This window comes from Argopecten irradians, chromosome 9 (genome assembly GCF_041381155.1).
Source record: "Argopecten irradians isolate NY chromosome 9, Ai_NY, whole genome shotgun sequence".
In the NCBI taxonomy this organism is placed as follows: domain Eukaryota; kingdom Metazoa; phylum Mollusca; class Bivalvia; order Pectinida; family Pectinidae; genus Argopecten; species Argopecten irradians.
Genome location: NC_091142.1, coordinates 17,446,062 through 17,462,902, shown reverse-complemented (window position 1 = coordinate 17,462,902; position 16,841 = coordinate 17,446,062). Strand labels below are relative to the sequence as shown.

The window sequence follows — 16,841 nt, the reverse complement described above, 5'->3', positions numbered from 1 at the left end:
TTTTATTGTTTTGCCCCCCCCCCCCCCATTGATGTATAGCTATTCAAACTACGTATTTTACATTAAAACAATGCACATATTTCTTCACATTAGATAGACTATCCATATCGTAATTCAGGAATTTTACATGGTAGTTGGACCGTTTCTGGTCAGAAAACACTATTAGTACCGATTCAGTAGCCAACGTTTCAGAAGGAGTATATAATTGTTCAGTAGGATGGACTTTGTTTTAACACTGCCGCACACTTCTGACCACGGGTCAGACACACACCCATCAACTCCAAAGTACACACATCACTGGGAACGAAATCGAAACATTTTATCCGAGCCACGTTAAAGAAAATTCTGCCGATTTTGTTTGATACTGGAGAGTTAACTCCCTTGAGGCAGTTGTAGAACTCGACGTCACAGCTGCAGTGGCTGATCGGGATGATGCCTTGGTTGTTGTAATAGAACTTCTTCTGTAAAGCCCGGACCTTTGGTTCGCAGAGGTCATGGGAACGGCAGCACGAGTCTGTCTGTCGGTGTTCGCCTAAAAGGTGTTTGAAGACATTTTGAATAATTTCATACCTAATCATGAATTTGTCTTCGTAACTAGCTGGAATTCGCTTGTCACTGATTGGTTGACATAATTATATCCCACCAACCAATGAGATTACATCCCAGCTGTAGCCTGTGATCATTGGCTTGACGGCTTACGAATAATCTAGACTGGTTAATCATTGAAACATAGGAAAATGAAATTAAAAATACTAGAGAATGCTTGGTTTTTTTTCTGGAAATGTGTATGTACATAAACTCTGTACTTATCGGACACTGAGATTATCAGAAATTTCATAGAAATATCTATCCTGAGGTTATAACAATTAACATTTTTCGTTACATTAATGTTTTTCTTTCCTTATTCAACATTAACCTGAGATGTCCAAATGGAGGGATGCGCCTTTAACTTTGCCATTGTTATTTCGTAAAGCCATATAATAGGATTGGCACATATTTTCGATTGAGTTGTCGATTTTCACATTAATTAATGTCTTTTAATCAATGTTTTGTGGTGTAAACATTGATCAGAGCTTATACTAAATGTTGTTGTATATCAAAGCAAGGACAAAGATGAGAATCCCCCATTATTTATTCATGGACATTAGGTGGATACTTATATCTGTCGAGAAATTGTGTCTTCGTGTACAAACAAAGCGTATATTTGACTCACAACTAACAGGTATTACTTACCAACATTAGTATACACATCGTCGGCTATGTTACCAAATCCACACCAGCGAGTCCCGGGAAAGATTCCCTGCAGTAGGACGTAGTCACGTAGGTCTGCTTCCCTCTCCTGAATATCATTCAGCTCGGGTGGCGATCTGACAAGGGTAGATATACAGAATCCGGTCAAAAGTAATCGCACCTGGAATTATTGCTATATATTTCAGTATAATGTGACCGGATGAGATGTGCATGATCAGTGTCTTCGACAGCATGTTCCAGAAGGATAGTACTATAAAGATGGCAAAAAATGAGTCGCTACACGAATATACCACAGCCTTCCAAAAACACACACACCTCGCCACAACGCACAACACGCTACATACAGGAGAGGCCGTCCTTAAAATTTGACCATGGCTGATAATAGCATTTTATAGTATTTTTCAATTAAATTATACATGTATTGGCAACTTTGTTTTCAATGAAATTTTACAGAATTAGAACAAATTATTTACTCCTTATGGTTGTACATGTATGTACATGTATATTGTCTTTTTCCCGTAACATCTTTCAAAAGATATTGTTGCAATTCACATTTTCGAAAAATCCAGCCACGGCTTTTTTTATGCTGTATATTTTTGTTAATTTTGGGGGAAACAAAAACACGGAAAATGTCTGTGCATTACATTATGAAATCAGTACAGCTATGAGGTTTCATTGGAATATGTAGCAGAACTAATCCGTAAAATTAATTGAAATTATGGCAATATGTATGAAATATGTAGCAAACATATCAAGCGTGCGAATACTGTTGTCTTTTGTGAAAATGGAATTAAGTTACTGTCTAGAACACATCTAGGACCCAATCAGTAGTCGTGACGAAACAGTAGTCGTGATTGTGTATATATTCTACGTTATGTCCAGATTTCCGAATGTGTGGAGCTGTTGACGATGTTGTTGTTTTGTTTCTGTAGAAATAATGTGTATCGTGAGATGCAAACAGTTAATTTTTTCCTCAATCACGACTACTGTTCCTTGCGACTATTGTAATAAAACTGCAGGCGACCAGTTTTTGACGAGTAATCATTCTCGCCTTTCGCATGTGTACTTGTATGTTAACACATGGATTTTCATACTTTTTTTGTGCCAGTGTGTGGAAATTAGCATGAGAGTGTCTACTATAGCAGAAGATGAAATTAAATTTATTGACTTAAATTTGCGTGGTAATCGTACAGATGCAATGGCAAGAATTGGTACTTGGTGAGAACTGGTCGTTGACTTTAACTTTACAAATATATGTTACGCTCTCAAAAGTAAACTGTACCATAAAGCCTTAAGTTGTTAACATATTTAAAAAGAAAAACATACCCGTGTACAACCTTTGTGATATATCTTAGCACCCCACCGAAAACAGTTTGTCCAGATTCGTAGTCATCTTGAGTACGATGCGTTACGTCTGATTTATATTGAATCTTTGCGCACGCTTCTTCGATTACTTCTCCATCTCCAGGAATTGAATCGATGCAAGATGAACGTGATGTTCCGTCTACATTGCCGTCACAAGTAATGTTTTCACCAAGGTACAACTGTTCACACCTTCTAAACTTTCCGATCTGTGGTTGTTGTTTTTCAGAAAACTCTTTTCGTACTTGAATGTAATAAATCACATTTTCTGCTTGAATTTTATACAACATATAGCCTTTTGGGCACTCGACGTGAGGATATTTTGTCAGTATGAGAAGCACTTCATCAAACTCTCCCTTACTAAACTTCAGAAAAAACTTAAACGACACATAAATAAAGAGTATCCAAATAAATATCCCCTTCACGTCCATCTCTTGGTATCATTTTCGCTCTTCCGGTGAACAAAACGTCATAGATATTGTTTGAAACGTATAACGTCATCAATTTAGGCGTAACGCCATTCTACGTCATGTTGACGCTTTTATTTTGCCGCGTATTTTGACACGAATGTTTGCCGCGTTTGCGGCGGTCTAGTTTATCAATGCAACTGGAATAAAATACTTGAAACTGCCAGTAATAATAGGAAGCTAGTATTTGGAAATTTATGGATATATACATTTCTGGCTGTTTTTTGTTTTTGTTATTTAATGCTCGTCTATTCAATCAAATCAATGACCTGGATGTTTTGTACATGTATGCAATGCTGTCGGAACGCTACCAGATGAAAATAAATCAGTAACTTAGGACAAACAAAAGGGGCCTAGACTAAAGGATAATAGGTTTGGAAAATGCACAATAAATGTAATAAAATGTAGACATCTATGCCTAATTTTAAAATTTAATACCAAAAGTTGACATTTGTAATGCTAATAGACTCTACCACATCCTTATTCAATTATGATCTAACTACTAAGGGAGGAGTTCTGAAATATATCTATTGTTCTTTATCTTTAAGATACAGCTGTAAAGAGTCTACAGTATAGGCCTATACTCTATATATATACGTTATAATTTAAAGACGTCTTTAAGTAATATCGATTGACTGGACAGAGTTATGCCCCTTACGGTAACTCTCTAAAGAAAACAAAACAAACATAAAAGTTATAACTCGTTGTAATATTGAAAATTAGGGTCTACTAGGCCTATCGACAACTTACTGACGTGCAGTGATAAAACCACCAGGTAAGAATAATTTACATTCTATATTCTCTTTTATCTTATTAATAACTTTTAAATGGAAATCGTATAACGTTAGGCTTCAATCATTTGTCGTCTGCTTTTGTTTTCTTTACAGATCGCAGAACCGAAACAATACGGCAAACAATATTGTCGTGCACTTGTAATAGGGACAGGGACTATTACCAAGGATAATCATGAAGGTATTTTAGACACCATAATTAGGGGCCATTCCTGATGTCATAGTCTTTATCTGACGCAAAGTAGGATTATTCAATAAACTTACTATTAGATGTGTACAGTACATAAATAACAATGATCTATCGATGTTACTGGCAGGCGACCAGTTCTCGCCATCGCATATGTATCTGTACGAATTCCACGCAAATTTAGTCAAAATAAAGCCTTCTTCTGATAGAAGACGCTACCATGCTGATTTTCACAAAATATGTCACAAAATTCATCATACTTGTACATATGCGATGGCGAGAATTGGCACCCGGCGAGAACTGGTCGCTTGCCAGTAGGCCTCTAAATATTATCTAAAATATGCTGATATAATTTGTTATATATCAATATACATGTAATTCAATTCGCATATTAAAAATATAGGTCCCTATAGTTAAAATTCACGACTCACGCATCGGGCCTTCTCCAACAATGTTACAATGTACAGGTATAGCATAACGAGACACTTTTGAATTGAGTTTTGATCATAACGTCATTTCTAAATTCCCATTAGAAGTTTCTTAATATCGACGTCTAATATTATTGGATTAGATTCACTCACTGCAATGGTATTTTTTATTCAGAAAGCCACCCCCGCCCCCATATTTAATATGAACAGGAAAAGACCTCGTCAGGCCATTATAGCCGACCCACAGAATCTTGATGGACCTGGGATGGACATGTCATCAGGTTTATCTCATGATCAGTCATCACATAATTATCCAGGTAAATGAAGCTAATAAGTTATGGAATACAGTTAATCCAGTGTGCAGTGATACCTGTCTTAGTGACCACCTCTGTATAAAGAACACCTACTTCATATGACCACTTTTAGGGTCCCATTTGGCCATTTATAATACAATTTGGGCAGTGTATAAGGACCAATTGAAATGAACATCACTTTTTTCTGGTCCCTTGACTGTTCTTTATAGACAAATTTGACTGTATATAATTATATACATGTTTAGTTATGCAAGTTTTTCTATAGATGTAAATAATACCCATGTAAATAGACAACAAAGTATCTGCTATCAGTTGATTTATTTTACACAAACTTGAGAGGTACAAGGAAACATTACATAAAATCTTTAAAACGGCCATGTAGAAGTCATTGTATCTAAAAAACTAATTTACTTTTTCCAAAATATAAGAGGTTATTATTTGAATGATGTACTTTCATTCAATATATAATCTGTTCAAAAATATCTATTTCTTAACAGCAAAGTTTTCCATTTCAGATTTAATGCCAGTTACAGGTTTTGATGGGAGAGGGTATGTCCCAAATCAACAGAAGCCAGGGAACCAGAAGTCATTCCAACAGCAGAACAAATCCCAACAGAACAATTTCAACTTCAGCCAATATCAACATCCAAACAGACAACAACAGACACAAAGTCAGCAGTATTGTAAGAATATGATTTTCAATAATAATTTGTAGATATTTATGTTCTCTATTCTCTTGATATTTTGGTTAGTATTGTTGAATTGGAGCGAAAGTATAAAGCTGTTCAACATTTGGTAGAAAGACTTAATAACCAGTCATAGAGAGAACGAAGAATGGCCTTGGCTCATTCTGATACCTACAATGTACAGACCCTTTTTTTAACTTTATCCCCGATCTTTAATTGAAATTAAATGGATAAGATAAGTGTTTCAAATAATCAGTAGAAAATTTTACATAAAAATTTGGTTAAGAAGAACCAAAGCTAAAAGGAAAGCTATTGCAGGAAATGCAAAAATGTTCCAAAATCAGTAAATAAAAATATAACTTGTTCTGGTGCAATGACATAATCTTTGGCATTAAAAGTATGAAATGTTCGTTATGAAAATATAGAAGTTTATCAAAAGGAGATAAGGAGGAAAACCGAATGACTTTGCCTTATTTCCAAAGCTTCTTTTTTCAATCAGCTAACAATAGATCATCATTTGGGAGACCATCACAGAATTCAGGTCATCAGGGAACAAGCAAGCCAATGACAGGTGGCCAAAATAGGACTGGTCAAGGTCCATCAAACTCTAACTGGCAGCTGTCCGGGGGGTCTAGACAGTCTGGGCAGGGATGGCAGCCAAACAAAAATGTACAGCAATCTAAAGCTTGGAGTGGTGGGCAGGTCTCGTATACGAACAAACATGGAGCCAGTAGCTACACAGATTCTCAAAAAACACAACAGAGACATCAAAATACAGGAAACTCAAATACTTATGGTCAACAGCAAAATAGGTACATTGGTATTAAAGTAATACATGTAAATGTATTTTGTAAACCAAAACTAGATGTCATCCAGTGGTTAACCCTATATTAAACAGTAGTCCAGAAGTATGGCTGTCCGAAACTCATCAATTAAACTGTCAGGTCTTCTTTAATCCAGGAACCATGCTGACTCCTTGTACATACATTAACCATACCCTTTATTTTTTGACAAAATAAGGAATTTCCAAAAGGAAAAGTAATCATATTGTAAACTCTTTCGTCTGATTCTAAGAATTAACTGGAATACCTGATATTTGATATATATGATGAGCATACAGTCAAACCTGCCTTACCGACAACCTCTGTATAAAGACCACCAGTTTAATAATACCACTTTCTTAGGGTCCCAAAAAACAATTAATACCATAATTTGACGAGTGTATGAAGACCACTTAACAATAGAGACCACTTCTTTCTTGTCTTTTAGGTGGTCTTTATATAAGATGGTTTGACTATAACACAAACTTATATCGACAATTTTTCCCAAGTTAAATACCTCTTTTTTTCTTCCTTTTTTCATCATTTTTTAATATGTTTCCTCGTACATAGAACAATTCCATAAATATTTTAGATTTTTTTTTCATTTACCAGGCCCTTTTTTGTACATATTTTTTACAACATGCATGTTCATTACAGGTATTCAGATGGGAGACATAACTATCACGGCCAAGAAGCAGACCACCGGACTCAAAATTATGGAAGTAATTCTACACAGAATAATGGGTACATGAACATGAACCAATTCCAGGCAGGTCCACAGAGAAACCAAAATAGGTTCAGGCCTGGCCCCAGTGGTGCTGCTTCTTATCAAGGGGTAGACAACTCTGTACAACATTTCCAAGCAGGGGTCCCCCAGGCAAATCAGCAAATTGGAGGTTTTGGTGATTCTTCAAACAAACAAAAGTCATCAACAAATCAAGTACAAAAAGTGAGTCCAACAAATTTGCCATGATATTGATACAAGTAATAAAAATACTCTCTTGGTTTCTCTTATAATTTTTCATAAAAAAGATCATTAAAAGTTTCTTTGATTTAATTCTGACTTAAGTATTATGAATGTTACATTGTATAACTACTGTATGCCTTTTTCATGAATGTGGAGGATACTTGGGGGCCAGTGCATGTACTAATTGATACATGTATGGACATCCGTCTTGTCATGCAGGTCTTGTACTGTTCTAATCCATATTGCTTTGATATATGATCGTTTAAGATACATTTCAATTAACTTATACTCTCCAGGTGAGAAATGAGCAAAAGACCTCAATGGTTGAGAGGTTAAGAAGTCTGACATGCAGCTATCTTACTTTCAAGTTAACATAACTTGTCATGGTATGATCTATCAGAGTTACTTCCCTTCGTTTCACTCTGTCAGTATCCGATTTATCCAGTGACTCTCTGAAGTATATATATATAAAAGTTTAGTGAAACATTTCTTGGTAGCTCGCTGACAGATTGAAATGAAGGGAAGTTACTCTGATAGATAAGAATGTGTTGTGATCTCTTACAAGATCATTATCAAAGAGTTTGGTAACTTTTTTCAGGAACATCCAAAAAAACCAAAGACAGACCAGAAAGTGGATAAATCTCTACACCTTATCACAGCAAGTATTCAGGGAGTCAAACACTGGAGTAAATACAGAGATTCTATTAACATGATCTTCGAAGTATATGGTATGTACCTTTTACTTGAATTTACATATTTCTTTTTGTTTCTGTATTCATTACTCTTTAAGAAAACAATAGATATATTTCTGTTTGCTCAATAAGTAAATTTATTACTTAACAATCTTGGTTTTTTCACCAATGCAGATCCGTATTCAAGCTTATTATAGCTCATACAATTTAGTAACCATTCAATTAATTTATTCTATTATCATTTATTATTTTATTATTTATTATTTTATAAAATAATTTATTAAGTTTTAAAAAATCTCAGGTTCAGCAAATTCAAATATATGACCTTTCTCACAAAAATGTTGAGATCATTAATTGACTGTCCTTGAACTTTAAATCTTGGAATAATTGGTCAATTTGACTTTACTGATTTACTAAATTCAAATACAGTTATTTAAATATTTGTTAATTTGTAGGTGTGGTAGACTCGGCCATGATGCAAGATCCATCAGCAACTGGTAAAGAGTTTCTTATCAAAGATGAACAGGATTCAATGTCATGTATTTTCTATGAAATTGTAAGTATACTAAAATTTTGATTCCTGTAGTAATTTCTAGTAACTGAAAAAAAAAACTTAAAAACTTGGATAATACAATTTGTATATTGAGAATCTAAATTTGATACATTATTGTCTTAAAGCTGTCGTACTGAAAAATTTGCATTGGATCCAATTCACCTTAAAAAAAAGATTTTTCTCTTTGCAAAAGGTTCAGATAACTACAGTGGAACTGGGGTAATACGAACTCGAAGGGACCAAGATAAAACTTCATGTTATCCGAGTGTTCAAATTAAGCGAGTTCTCATGTGTACTGACAGTCTCTTAACTTAGTATATATATTAACTAGTTCTGTGTCATAAAACGATGTGAACAATAGAGATGTCAAAATCGCCGAGAGCAGTTGCAAAATTATAACAATAAAACCGAGATTGTATTTTCAAATGCCGTTTTTCAGATTTTTTTGTTTGCGATCTCGTTGTCCAAAAAAATCTGATTTCGAGTTCGAAGAACATTTTATGTATGATTTTTGTCATTCGGAAGATTTACTTGGTATTATCCGAGTTCTTCGAGTTTTCCGAATTTGAATTATCCGAGTTCTTTGAACAAAGATAAAGAGGGAAATTCGGCCAGGACCGGAAAAGAACTTCGTATTAAGCCAGGTTTTCGAATTATCCGAGTTCGTATTAACCAAGTTTCACTGTACACTGTAGTTATAACATAATAATATAATCATTATAGGTGGTTTGTGTAGTGTTTTACTTTGTAACAAACTGTTGTACGATATAACAGGATCGCCAACTGCCAAGACTGACACGAGGACATTGGCACAGGTACGTCAAGGAATTTGGATCTTATTCATTAATACAATCATAATCTGGAGAATATATATATGTAGTGTCCTGTTTCAGTGTACCCTGATCTGTCCCATTATGATATATTATGCCATGGAGACAGCAGCATGCATGTCGTTCAAGTTCATTTAGTCATCGAATAAAGGAATTGGTGTAAATTCCCAGCTTAAGTCCATAGTTCTTGAACCTCATCAAATCAGAATTTTTTTTTAATGACAAAATTTTTTACACAATTATTTAAGCATTGATGCCATTATCTTTTTATTTCATCGCTGTATACCGAGGGTAAAAGAAATTTTGTGTGCAAAACTCTGTGAATCCGCTCAAGTTTGCAAACAAAATTGATTTCATACCCCTATAAAGAATATGCACTGATTTTTTTTAATTTCATCGGGGTATGAAATTTTTTTGTTTACAACACTGTGAATCTATGTAGCGGGGTCTCACAAGAATTTGCAAACAAAACTTATTTCATACCCATATAAAAAGATAGAGGTGTCTATGTATTACATAGATATATTGTGTTTGTTTTATAAGGTGTGTTGGAACTGTTGATGGAAGAAGTGGAAAGCTCAAGTGTGTATCAGTGAGACCAGCTTCTATGGAAGAAAAGGATCTCTCAAAAATTTCTATCAAGACTTCAGATGTTTTTCTGTGGGAGGCGACAAAATCCACACCTGAACCTTGAACAGTTATTTTGGACTTCTCGATACAATTTTAATTTTCTAGACAGTAATAAAAAAAATTTGAACTTCAATATAAAAATCTATTTATAAGACTCTTATTTATTTACACATTGTTGGTGTTTGATCTTCAATAAATTTATCATTTAAAACCAAAAGAGGATATTTTGTTTAGAATATTAACAGAGCATAAATGATATTCATCATTTGAACAATATTTGGTGTTCAATCGTGTGTATATAGATGTCTAATTAACACAAAAATAATATAAAAATTCATTTTGCTTTTGGTGCTTGCACAATCAGTATTTCATCCCTTATAGGACATTCTGATACTGAATAATCGGGAAGTAATTTATTATTTTTAATATTTTCATCTATTTAGTAAAGTTAGAAGCTCAACCTTTTTCAATGGTGTAATGGTGTAAAGTAAGTTACTTTTGTAACTGAAGAAAAATACTAAATCGTCTGCTCCTGTCTTTGTTAGTGAAAAAACACAACAATCCCCATACATACTATGATTTTTTCATATCAGTGTAAGTGTTAGTAGATTGAGCCCTAATAAGCTAGAGTAAAAATTCTAGGCCAAACAACACAAAGAACATGTACTTGTTTGGATAATACATCCATGGAGTTTATTTGTAATTATTAGTAACAATGATGCAACTAAAACGTGTAGCATAATCAACAAATGTAAAGAGGGAACATTTCATCTTTTTGTAATAGCCTATATTTCAATATGGTAGGATTCGACATACAATCACAGTAAAGCTAAACTTTTAAGAAGGTTTAAATACTATTATCATATGCATTATAAACTACATTTATGATATAATACAATTGTATAGCTGAAGACTAGTTTCATTTTTCAATAACAGAAGACAGTGCATTACAATTAATGTCTTAAATAAGATAATCATAAATGTCAATATCAATATTAAATACTACAATATTATATACTACAATGTTCAACAGTGGTAAATGCTATAGGGTAAAATCATTATCAAATTCATTATTTTCGGAGACCAATGATTATTTTTTTAATTAAGTTTTATGTTTTCCCTGTGTTCATACTATTCCAACAATACATGTATTTGTACATCCTCAATACTCCAACAGTTCCGATCACCCCTGGACTATCTCATAGTAAAACTGAAGACAGCTGAGCGGAAAACATCTGAACCAATCAAAAGCCTGCAAAGATTTCCTTTGAAGACGACAGAGAGAGCAACGCCCAATTTCAAGTCACAGGGTCAACCAAAGTGTTCCGTGTTACGGAACTTTTGATGTACATCAAACAACTTTTTGTTCTGTTGCCTCCAGTTTTTCTATGAGATAGTACAGGGGTGTAGAGATCGTAAGTGATCAGAACCCGTGGAGTGTCGAGGATGGTATTTGTTATGCAATTGTAGTACCGGTAATATAAATCTCTTACTTTTAGCTCTGTTAATGATAATTGATAATTACCAGGACAGATATGATTACTGCATGGCTTCAACACTGAACATCTAAAAATATTTTCCAATTATGCCAGGTTTCACAATTATTGGATTTCATTTTATATTCATGACCCATATCAAGAAAAATGGGCAATTAATTAGCACAGAATGTGACATCATGTGAAGATCAGTCATTATTTAGACAAGGGATCTTACTCTCTTTTAGAAGTTTAGGTATTTTTAAAATGTTAGTTGGTCTAAAAAAACCATAACTTTACAAATGGGATGAAGTATTTCAGAATTTGGTCCTTACAGAATGATTTTGAACCCTTGGATACCATGTTTAACATCTACATAGATTACTTTCCATTTAATCATGATGTCTATGTTATGTAAGTTATCTATCTGGTAACATTGAATGTCACACTTATTGATCCTAGAGGAACTTTGACTTGGAAAAGGTCAAAAATCTTTCAGAATCTGAGTTGCTCAGACACGAATTGAACCCTTCGTCTTTGAATGCCTTTATATCCCTCATGTTATAAATTGAGGTCTTGCTAATATTTAGGAATCTGGTCTAATTTTTGAATCATAACAAATCAAAATGTTGGTCTTAGTGGATACTTGACTTGAACAATTGTTCCAAATGAGACAAAAATCTTTCAGAATCTGGTCCATTGAGAAACAAATTGAGCCCTTGCATACGGTCATTCACACATTTGCCACCAACGAGCACTATCTTCACACAGTCAGTTGCTAGAACCTCATAACTATGCAGTTTGGCAAAGCTGTAGGTATCACTGGCTTGCCTTGGTCCCAGGAATCTGGTGGAAAGTACAGACTGGAGAAACGGTTCTAGATCAGACACAAGGTACCTGTTTACAAGTCTCAGGACTTCCACACACTGTGACCAAGTCTCCGTGCAAGGTTCACAGGTGAGAATATCTGATATAACATCACAATCTAAATCACATCCATGGAAGTAGTGCACAACAAAACGTACCGCGTAATAGCTGGTATCTTTTAGCGTTACAATGTTCTGGGTCGACTCAGAATACTTCCCCTGTAACATGGCTGCAAACAGCGGTGACGCTCTAGCCAAAGTCTCTTTGCACGCTGGGATCATTGACGCTGTTCTATTAACCGTAAACTGTATATCATGATTATGAAACCTATGTTTACATGTATAATCCTTAAATTTCTCATTAGATGCACTAAGATTGGCTACAAATAGTTTCTCGCATTGCTCATTTCTCAACTTAATGTCAAAGTTGATGACTTTACCAAGAAAACAGAATGCCTCCAAGATTACAGGGTGGTACGGGTGATATGGTCCAGCAGTAAGAATGTCCATGTATTCTTTCCACAATCCTTTCTTGAAAAGATAGAAATTCCACATACACCTTGTCCTGCAATATTAAAGTAAATTTTCACTTAGTCAAACCGATCATTCATTTCATTAGTGTGGACAATATCTTAGCTAATAACTCTGTTTATAACAGCTAAGATAATTTAAGGATTGTCTCCCCTGACTTTGCTCTACTGCATGTGGTGATTACATGTTTTGCTATTAAATTGATAGGTAATAGATTATTGGTGCTCTGTTAAGCTCAGGTTAAAAGTTCACATTTTGGTTGAATATTAAATTTATTTACCAATAAAACATCTGAACAACAATCTGGTGCTGTGTGTCTGACATATTAAAAGTTAAAATGTTGGATTAAATGTTAAATTAATTAACTAATAACAGAGATCAATGACATGTAAAATAATAGTTTAATTTATTTTACATATGACAATATTGCTTATCTGAATGTATTTCATTATATATGTTAAATATATTGCTGTTGAACAGTTTTGAACAAAATAAGTAATCAAAATCAAAATTTGTTTGATGTAGTGTAAAACCAAATCATAATGTTGAAACCCATGGCAACCAAACCAATATCCTAAAGAACATATCAATTATAATTGTAACTCACCATAGTATATAAAGAAGACTGATGAGTGTATGCATCTGTGAAGCTGACTGTCTGGACAAGATGTGGGCTAGAACACCTCTTCCGTACGGACTGTCAGCCATCCTACATAAGTCTTGTAGCACATTAATACCTGCTCTACTGGAAAGAGTTATCTCCTCTTCATCTTCAGAAACACTTCCACTGCTTGAGCTATTTTTCGTATTCTGAGTAATAGAGTTGTTGAGTGAGTTTCTGGCTGATCTAGAAGTTTTGGGAGACTTGATTTTGCCATCTGTTGATGAGAAGTCTCTGAGGTCTTCTTCCAAAACTGATGAATCGTCCGAGCACAAACTTAGTGATCTTGACCTATGATGTTTGTCTCTCCTATTTTCAAGACCTGAATGTTTTTCATGAAGAATTTTTATCCAGCACTGGTCATCATCTTCTTTGGAAAGTAGTTTCTCATACACAATCCAAGGTAGATTCAACCGAATCAACTTCTCAAAGCAGTTTGGATTGCGAGCAAGTCGACACAGAACTCTAGCCGCTCTTGTTTCACCAATCTGGACACAACCAATATAGTCCAAAAGACAACAGAGGACGTCTGTGGATACCAAGAACTTTGTTGGGTCTGGCATCTGGGACACAAAGGACACTATCATCAGGATATGATTTTCAGTGGCAGTTGGAGAACGTCTGCGAGTTATGGATAGTTTCGGTTTTTTGGATACATGTTCTTTCGTTAATGTCTCAGGAGAAACTGGAGGTAGTTTATTTTTCTTATCTGATCCAATTTTGATAGTCTTTCCTCCAAAGTCAAAGTGTAGCCTACTTGATGGGCGATGTTCTGCTACTTCACCTCCAAGCTGATATTTATTTGTCCCATCTATTTCAAATCCCTGAGAAAAATAAGCCGAATTTTCCTTGCGTTCATCAACTTGATCAGAATTTTCAACATTTTCAACTTTACTGTCTGGAATGTCTTCGTTTGTCTGCGGAATGTTCACCTTATTTGACAATTCCTGCTCATTACCTTCACTCTGCCCTGGAAAAACACCACTCAATGTAGCTTCCTGGCTCTCTTCTTCGTCTGAATAAACCATGGGAGCTTGAAAATACGATCCCGTCTCATTCTCGGAAGTGCTAGGAGAGAGCCCTGACATATTGCCAGGACTGTGTTGCTTCCCAGGACTTTGACAAGAGAAGGGTAAACTACATACTAAGCCATAGTCTGGGTCTTCATTGACCTTTGACATGACAGGACTAGTAGGACTGCTGAAGTCCCCGGGGGATAGGCTTGGTGAGTAGTAGGAGATTGTACTCAGAGGGCTGGTGTTAGAATACTGTGGGGAGGTCGGGTCACGGTTGAATGACTTGCATTTTGCCCCCTGACTATAGGTGTCTAGATTCCACTCCGACGTCACTTGGTAGGTGGGGCTATCAATACTGTAATGGTATTTTTTCTCAGTGGATGCTGTAACCTCTTCATCTTCATCTAGGTTTGATGGTCCCTGTTTAATACTGGTCAAACCAGATTTTGTCTGTCTCTCTGTGGCCATATCAGAATGTGTCTGTCCTTCTGTGGTCAAAATCGATTCTACCTGTTCCTCTGTAGTCAAAACTGATTTTGTCTGTCCCTTAATAGTCAAAACAGTTGTTTTTTCTTCCTCTGCGGTCATAACAGTCATTCTTTGTCTCAATGTTTCTTTCTCATCATTTGTCACATTTTCTGATTCAGCCTTTTGCATATCCAATTTTGATGAGTCAAACTGTAAATCAATCTTTGCCACCTTTTTATCAGTCACCTCCTCATCAAGTTTGACCACGACTGAAGTGTACCCTGCCACCCTTTGAAGATGTGCCAGTAAGAGTTGTATAAGACTGTTCTGCAGTAAAAGTTCTAAACTTGACTCGTCATACAGAAAACACAGCAGAGCACTGATGACTCGGTCATGCAAACGTTTGTATTCAGTATCCTTTAGACAATCAAGGAACTTGGGCAGGATGTTGTTGTCTCGAATCTTTACACGATTCACTACATCTTTACAACAAAGACACAGAACATTGAGCACAGAAAACCTCTTGTCTTTATCAAAATTTCCTAAACCTTCAAAATAGTCAATAAACTTGGTGATTCCACCAGCGTTACCAAGTTCTGCTCGAGCGTGAGCTTGATCACATAGTCGTATGAGAGTTGTAAAGGACTGGTGGGCGACTGTACTGTCGTCGTCTGCTACTCCTGACAACAGCTCAGATATACCCCCGGCACTCACAACCTGGCTTGTAAACCCTGTACTGCTACATCTGTGAGGACATAATACAATAATTCATTAACCCCTACAATTTCATAATGAACTATTCCAGCTTTAGTTTAAGAAGAGTTCAAGAAGAGTTAAATGGACAATTCAGTCTAAGAGAACATTAAAATTTGCACATATATCGGAAACAAACCAGTTCTAATGGAAATAAGATTAGTTAGTTTTTACTGTGAAATGCCAGAAATGTCCACTGTAATGAAATGCGTGTGAAATTTCAAACTTGGCTGCTGTCTATTACATAATGTGGTCAGACGTCTTGTATGCCGAACCCTGACCATTGCCAGTGTAGTAATGAAAATTTTGTCTAGAACTACTCAAATCACTCTTACAATAGTGTGTTTACCTTATCAAGTGCATGTTCTTGTCTAAAACTAATTTCATCAACTCTTTAGAGAATATGGTATTGCATTTGTTTAACATACATGACTTTATAAAAACGATATCAATCAAAATACTTAACAATGTAGTGGAATTTGTCAATATTTCTTGTTATATGTTTCATAAGGAATGTAGTTAACAACACATTTATGTCATATTTTACTTCGTGTTTATGTAAGATAATTAGCCTCACTGAAATTTAAATTAGGGTCTTCATTAATTTTTGCCATATTTGTTGATAAAATACCAAGGGACCCCATGGGCCTTAACGATCATCTGACTGTTAATACAATATTGGAGAACTGATATACACAATAAGTTGTTTAAAGATTGTAGCATTTTTGACCCCTGTGACCTTGAAGGAAGGTTAAGGTCATTCATTTGAACAAAATTGGTAGCCTTTCATCACAGCATTCTGCAGGCCAACTATAAGTACCATGGGCCATTTGGTTATTGAAAAGAAGTTGTTTGAATGAAAAGTTTAAGAAGCACACTGCGCATGGTGCACGACAACAGACAAATCATGATGACTATAGGTCATCCAGCTGACCCTTCGGGTAAGATAATCTAATAATATTTTATGTCTTGGCCTGAGAATAGTGGAGGCTATTTTCCAATGTTATGAGAATTTGTCTCGTGTTGTCTCGTGTTGTGAGAGACAGATACCAGAAGACCGGCATTGACAATCTTGAGTAGTTCCTCATAATA

The 16,841-nt window shown here is 35.2% G+C and overlaps 3 protein-coding genes across 7 annotated transcripts in view; 1 reads left to right on the top strand and 2 right to left on the bottom strand.

Annotated features, from left to right (window-relative positions):
* Positions 1 to 44: 44 nt before the first annotated feature.
* On the bottom strand, positions 45 to 3,281 carry LOC138331654 (uncharacterized). The gene is made up of 3 exons (XM_069279380.1): positions 2,578 to 3,281; positions 1,234 to 1,367; positions 45 to 532 (listed from the first exon to the last, which is right to left on the bottom strand). The coding sequence occupies exons 1-3, from the start codon at positions 3,042 to 3,044 to the stop codon at positions 210 to 212; spliced, it is 924 nt and encodes a 307-aa protein (XP_069135481.1). The 5' UTR covers positions 3,045 to 3,281; the 3' UTR covers positions 45 to 209.
* Positions 3,282 to 3,720: 439 nt separating this feature from the next.
* LOC138331652 (spermatogenesis-associated protein 22-like) lies at positions 3,721 to 10,263 on the top strand. Of its 4 annotated transcripts, none has more exons than XM_069279378.1 (10): positions 3,722 to 3,855; positions 3,968 to 4,052; positions 4,662 to 4,803; positions 5,334 to 5,483; positions 5,986 to 6,298; positions 6,965 to 7,256; positions 7,873 to 8,002; positions 8,422 to 8,522; positions 9,294 to 9,334; positions 9,893 to 10,231. In XM_069279378.1, exons 2-10 carry the CDS (start codon positions 4,047 to 4,049, stop codon positions 10,041 to 10,043), a joined length of 1,326 nt encoding a protein of 441 aa, XP_069135479.1. In that variant the 5' UTR covers positions 3,722 to 3,855; positions 3,968 to 4,046; the 3' UTR covers positions 10,044 to 10,231. The 4 variants fall into 4 exon arrangements, with proteins under 4 accessions (XP_069135480.1, XP_069135479.1, XP_069135478.1 ...); XM_069279377.1 differs by having other exon boundaries at positions 5,328 to 5,483; XM_069279376.1 differs by having other exon boundaries at positions 5,316 to 5,483; positions 9,893 to 10,230.
* A 380-nt stretch (positions 10,264 to 10,643) lies between these two features.
* The window catches only part of LOC138331650 (uncharacterized), a 26,907-nt gene continuing 20,709 nt past the window's right edge, over positions 10,644 to 16,841 (bottom strand). For both annotated transcript variants that reach the window (XM_069279373.1, XM_069279374.1), the window contains exons 5-6: positions 13,459 to 15,741; positions 10,644 to 12,885 (exon numbers count right to left, since the gene is read on the bottom strand). In XM_069279373.1, coding sequence (XP_069135474.1) covers positions 12,090 to 12,885; positions 13,459 to 15,741 — 3,079 coding nt within the window. In that variant the 3' untranslated portion in view covers positions 10,644 to 12,089. The remainder of the gene's footprint in view (positions 12,886 to 13,458; positions 15,742 to 16,841) is intronic.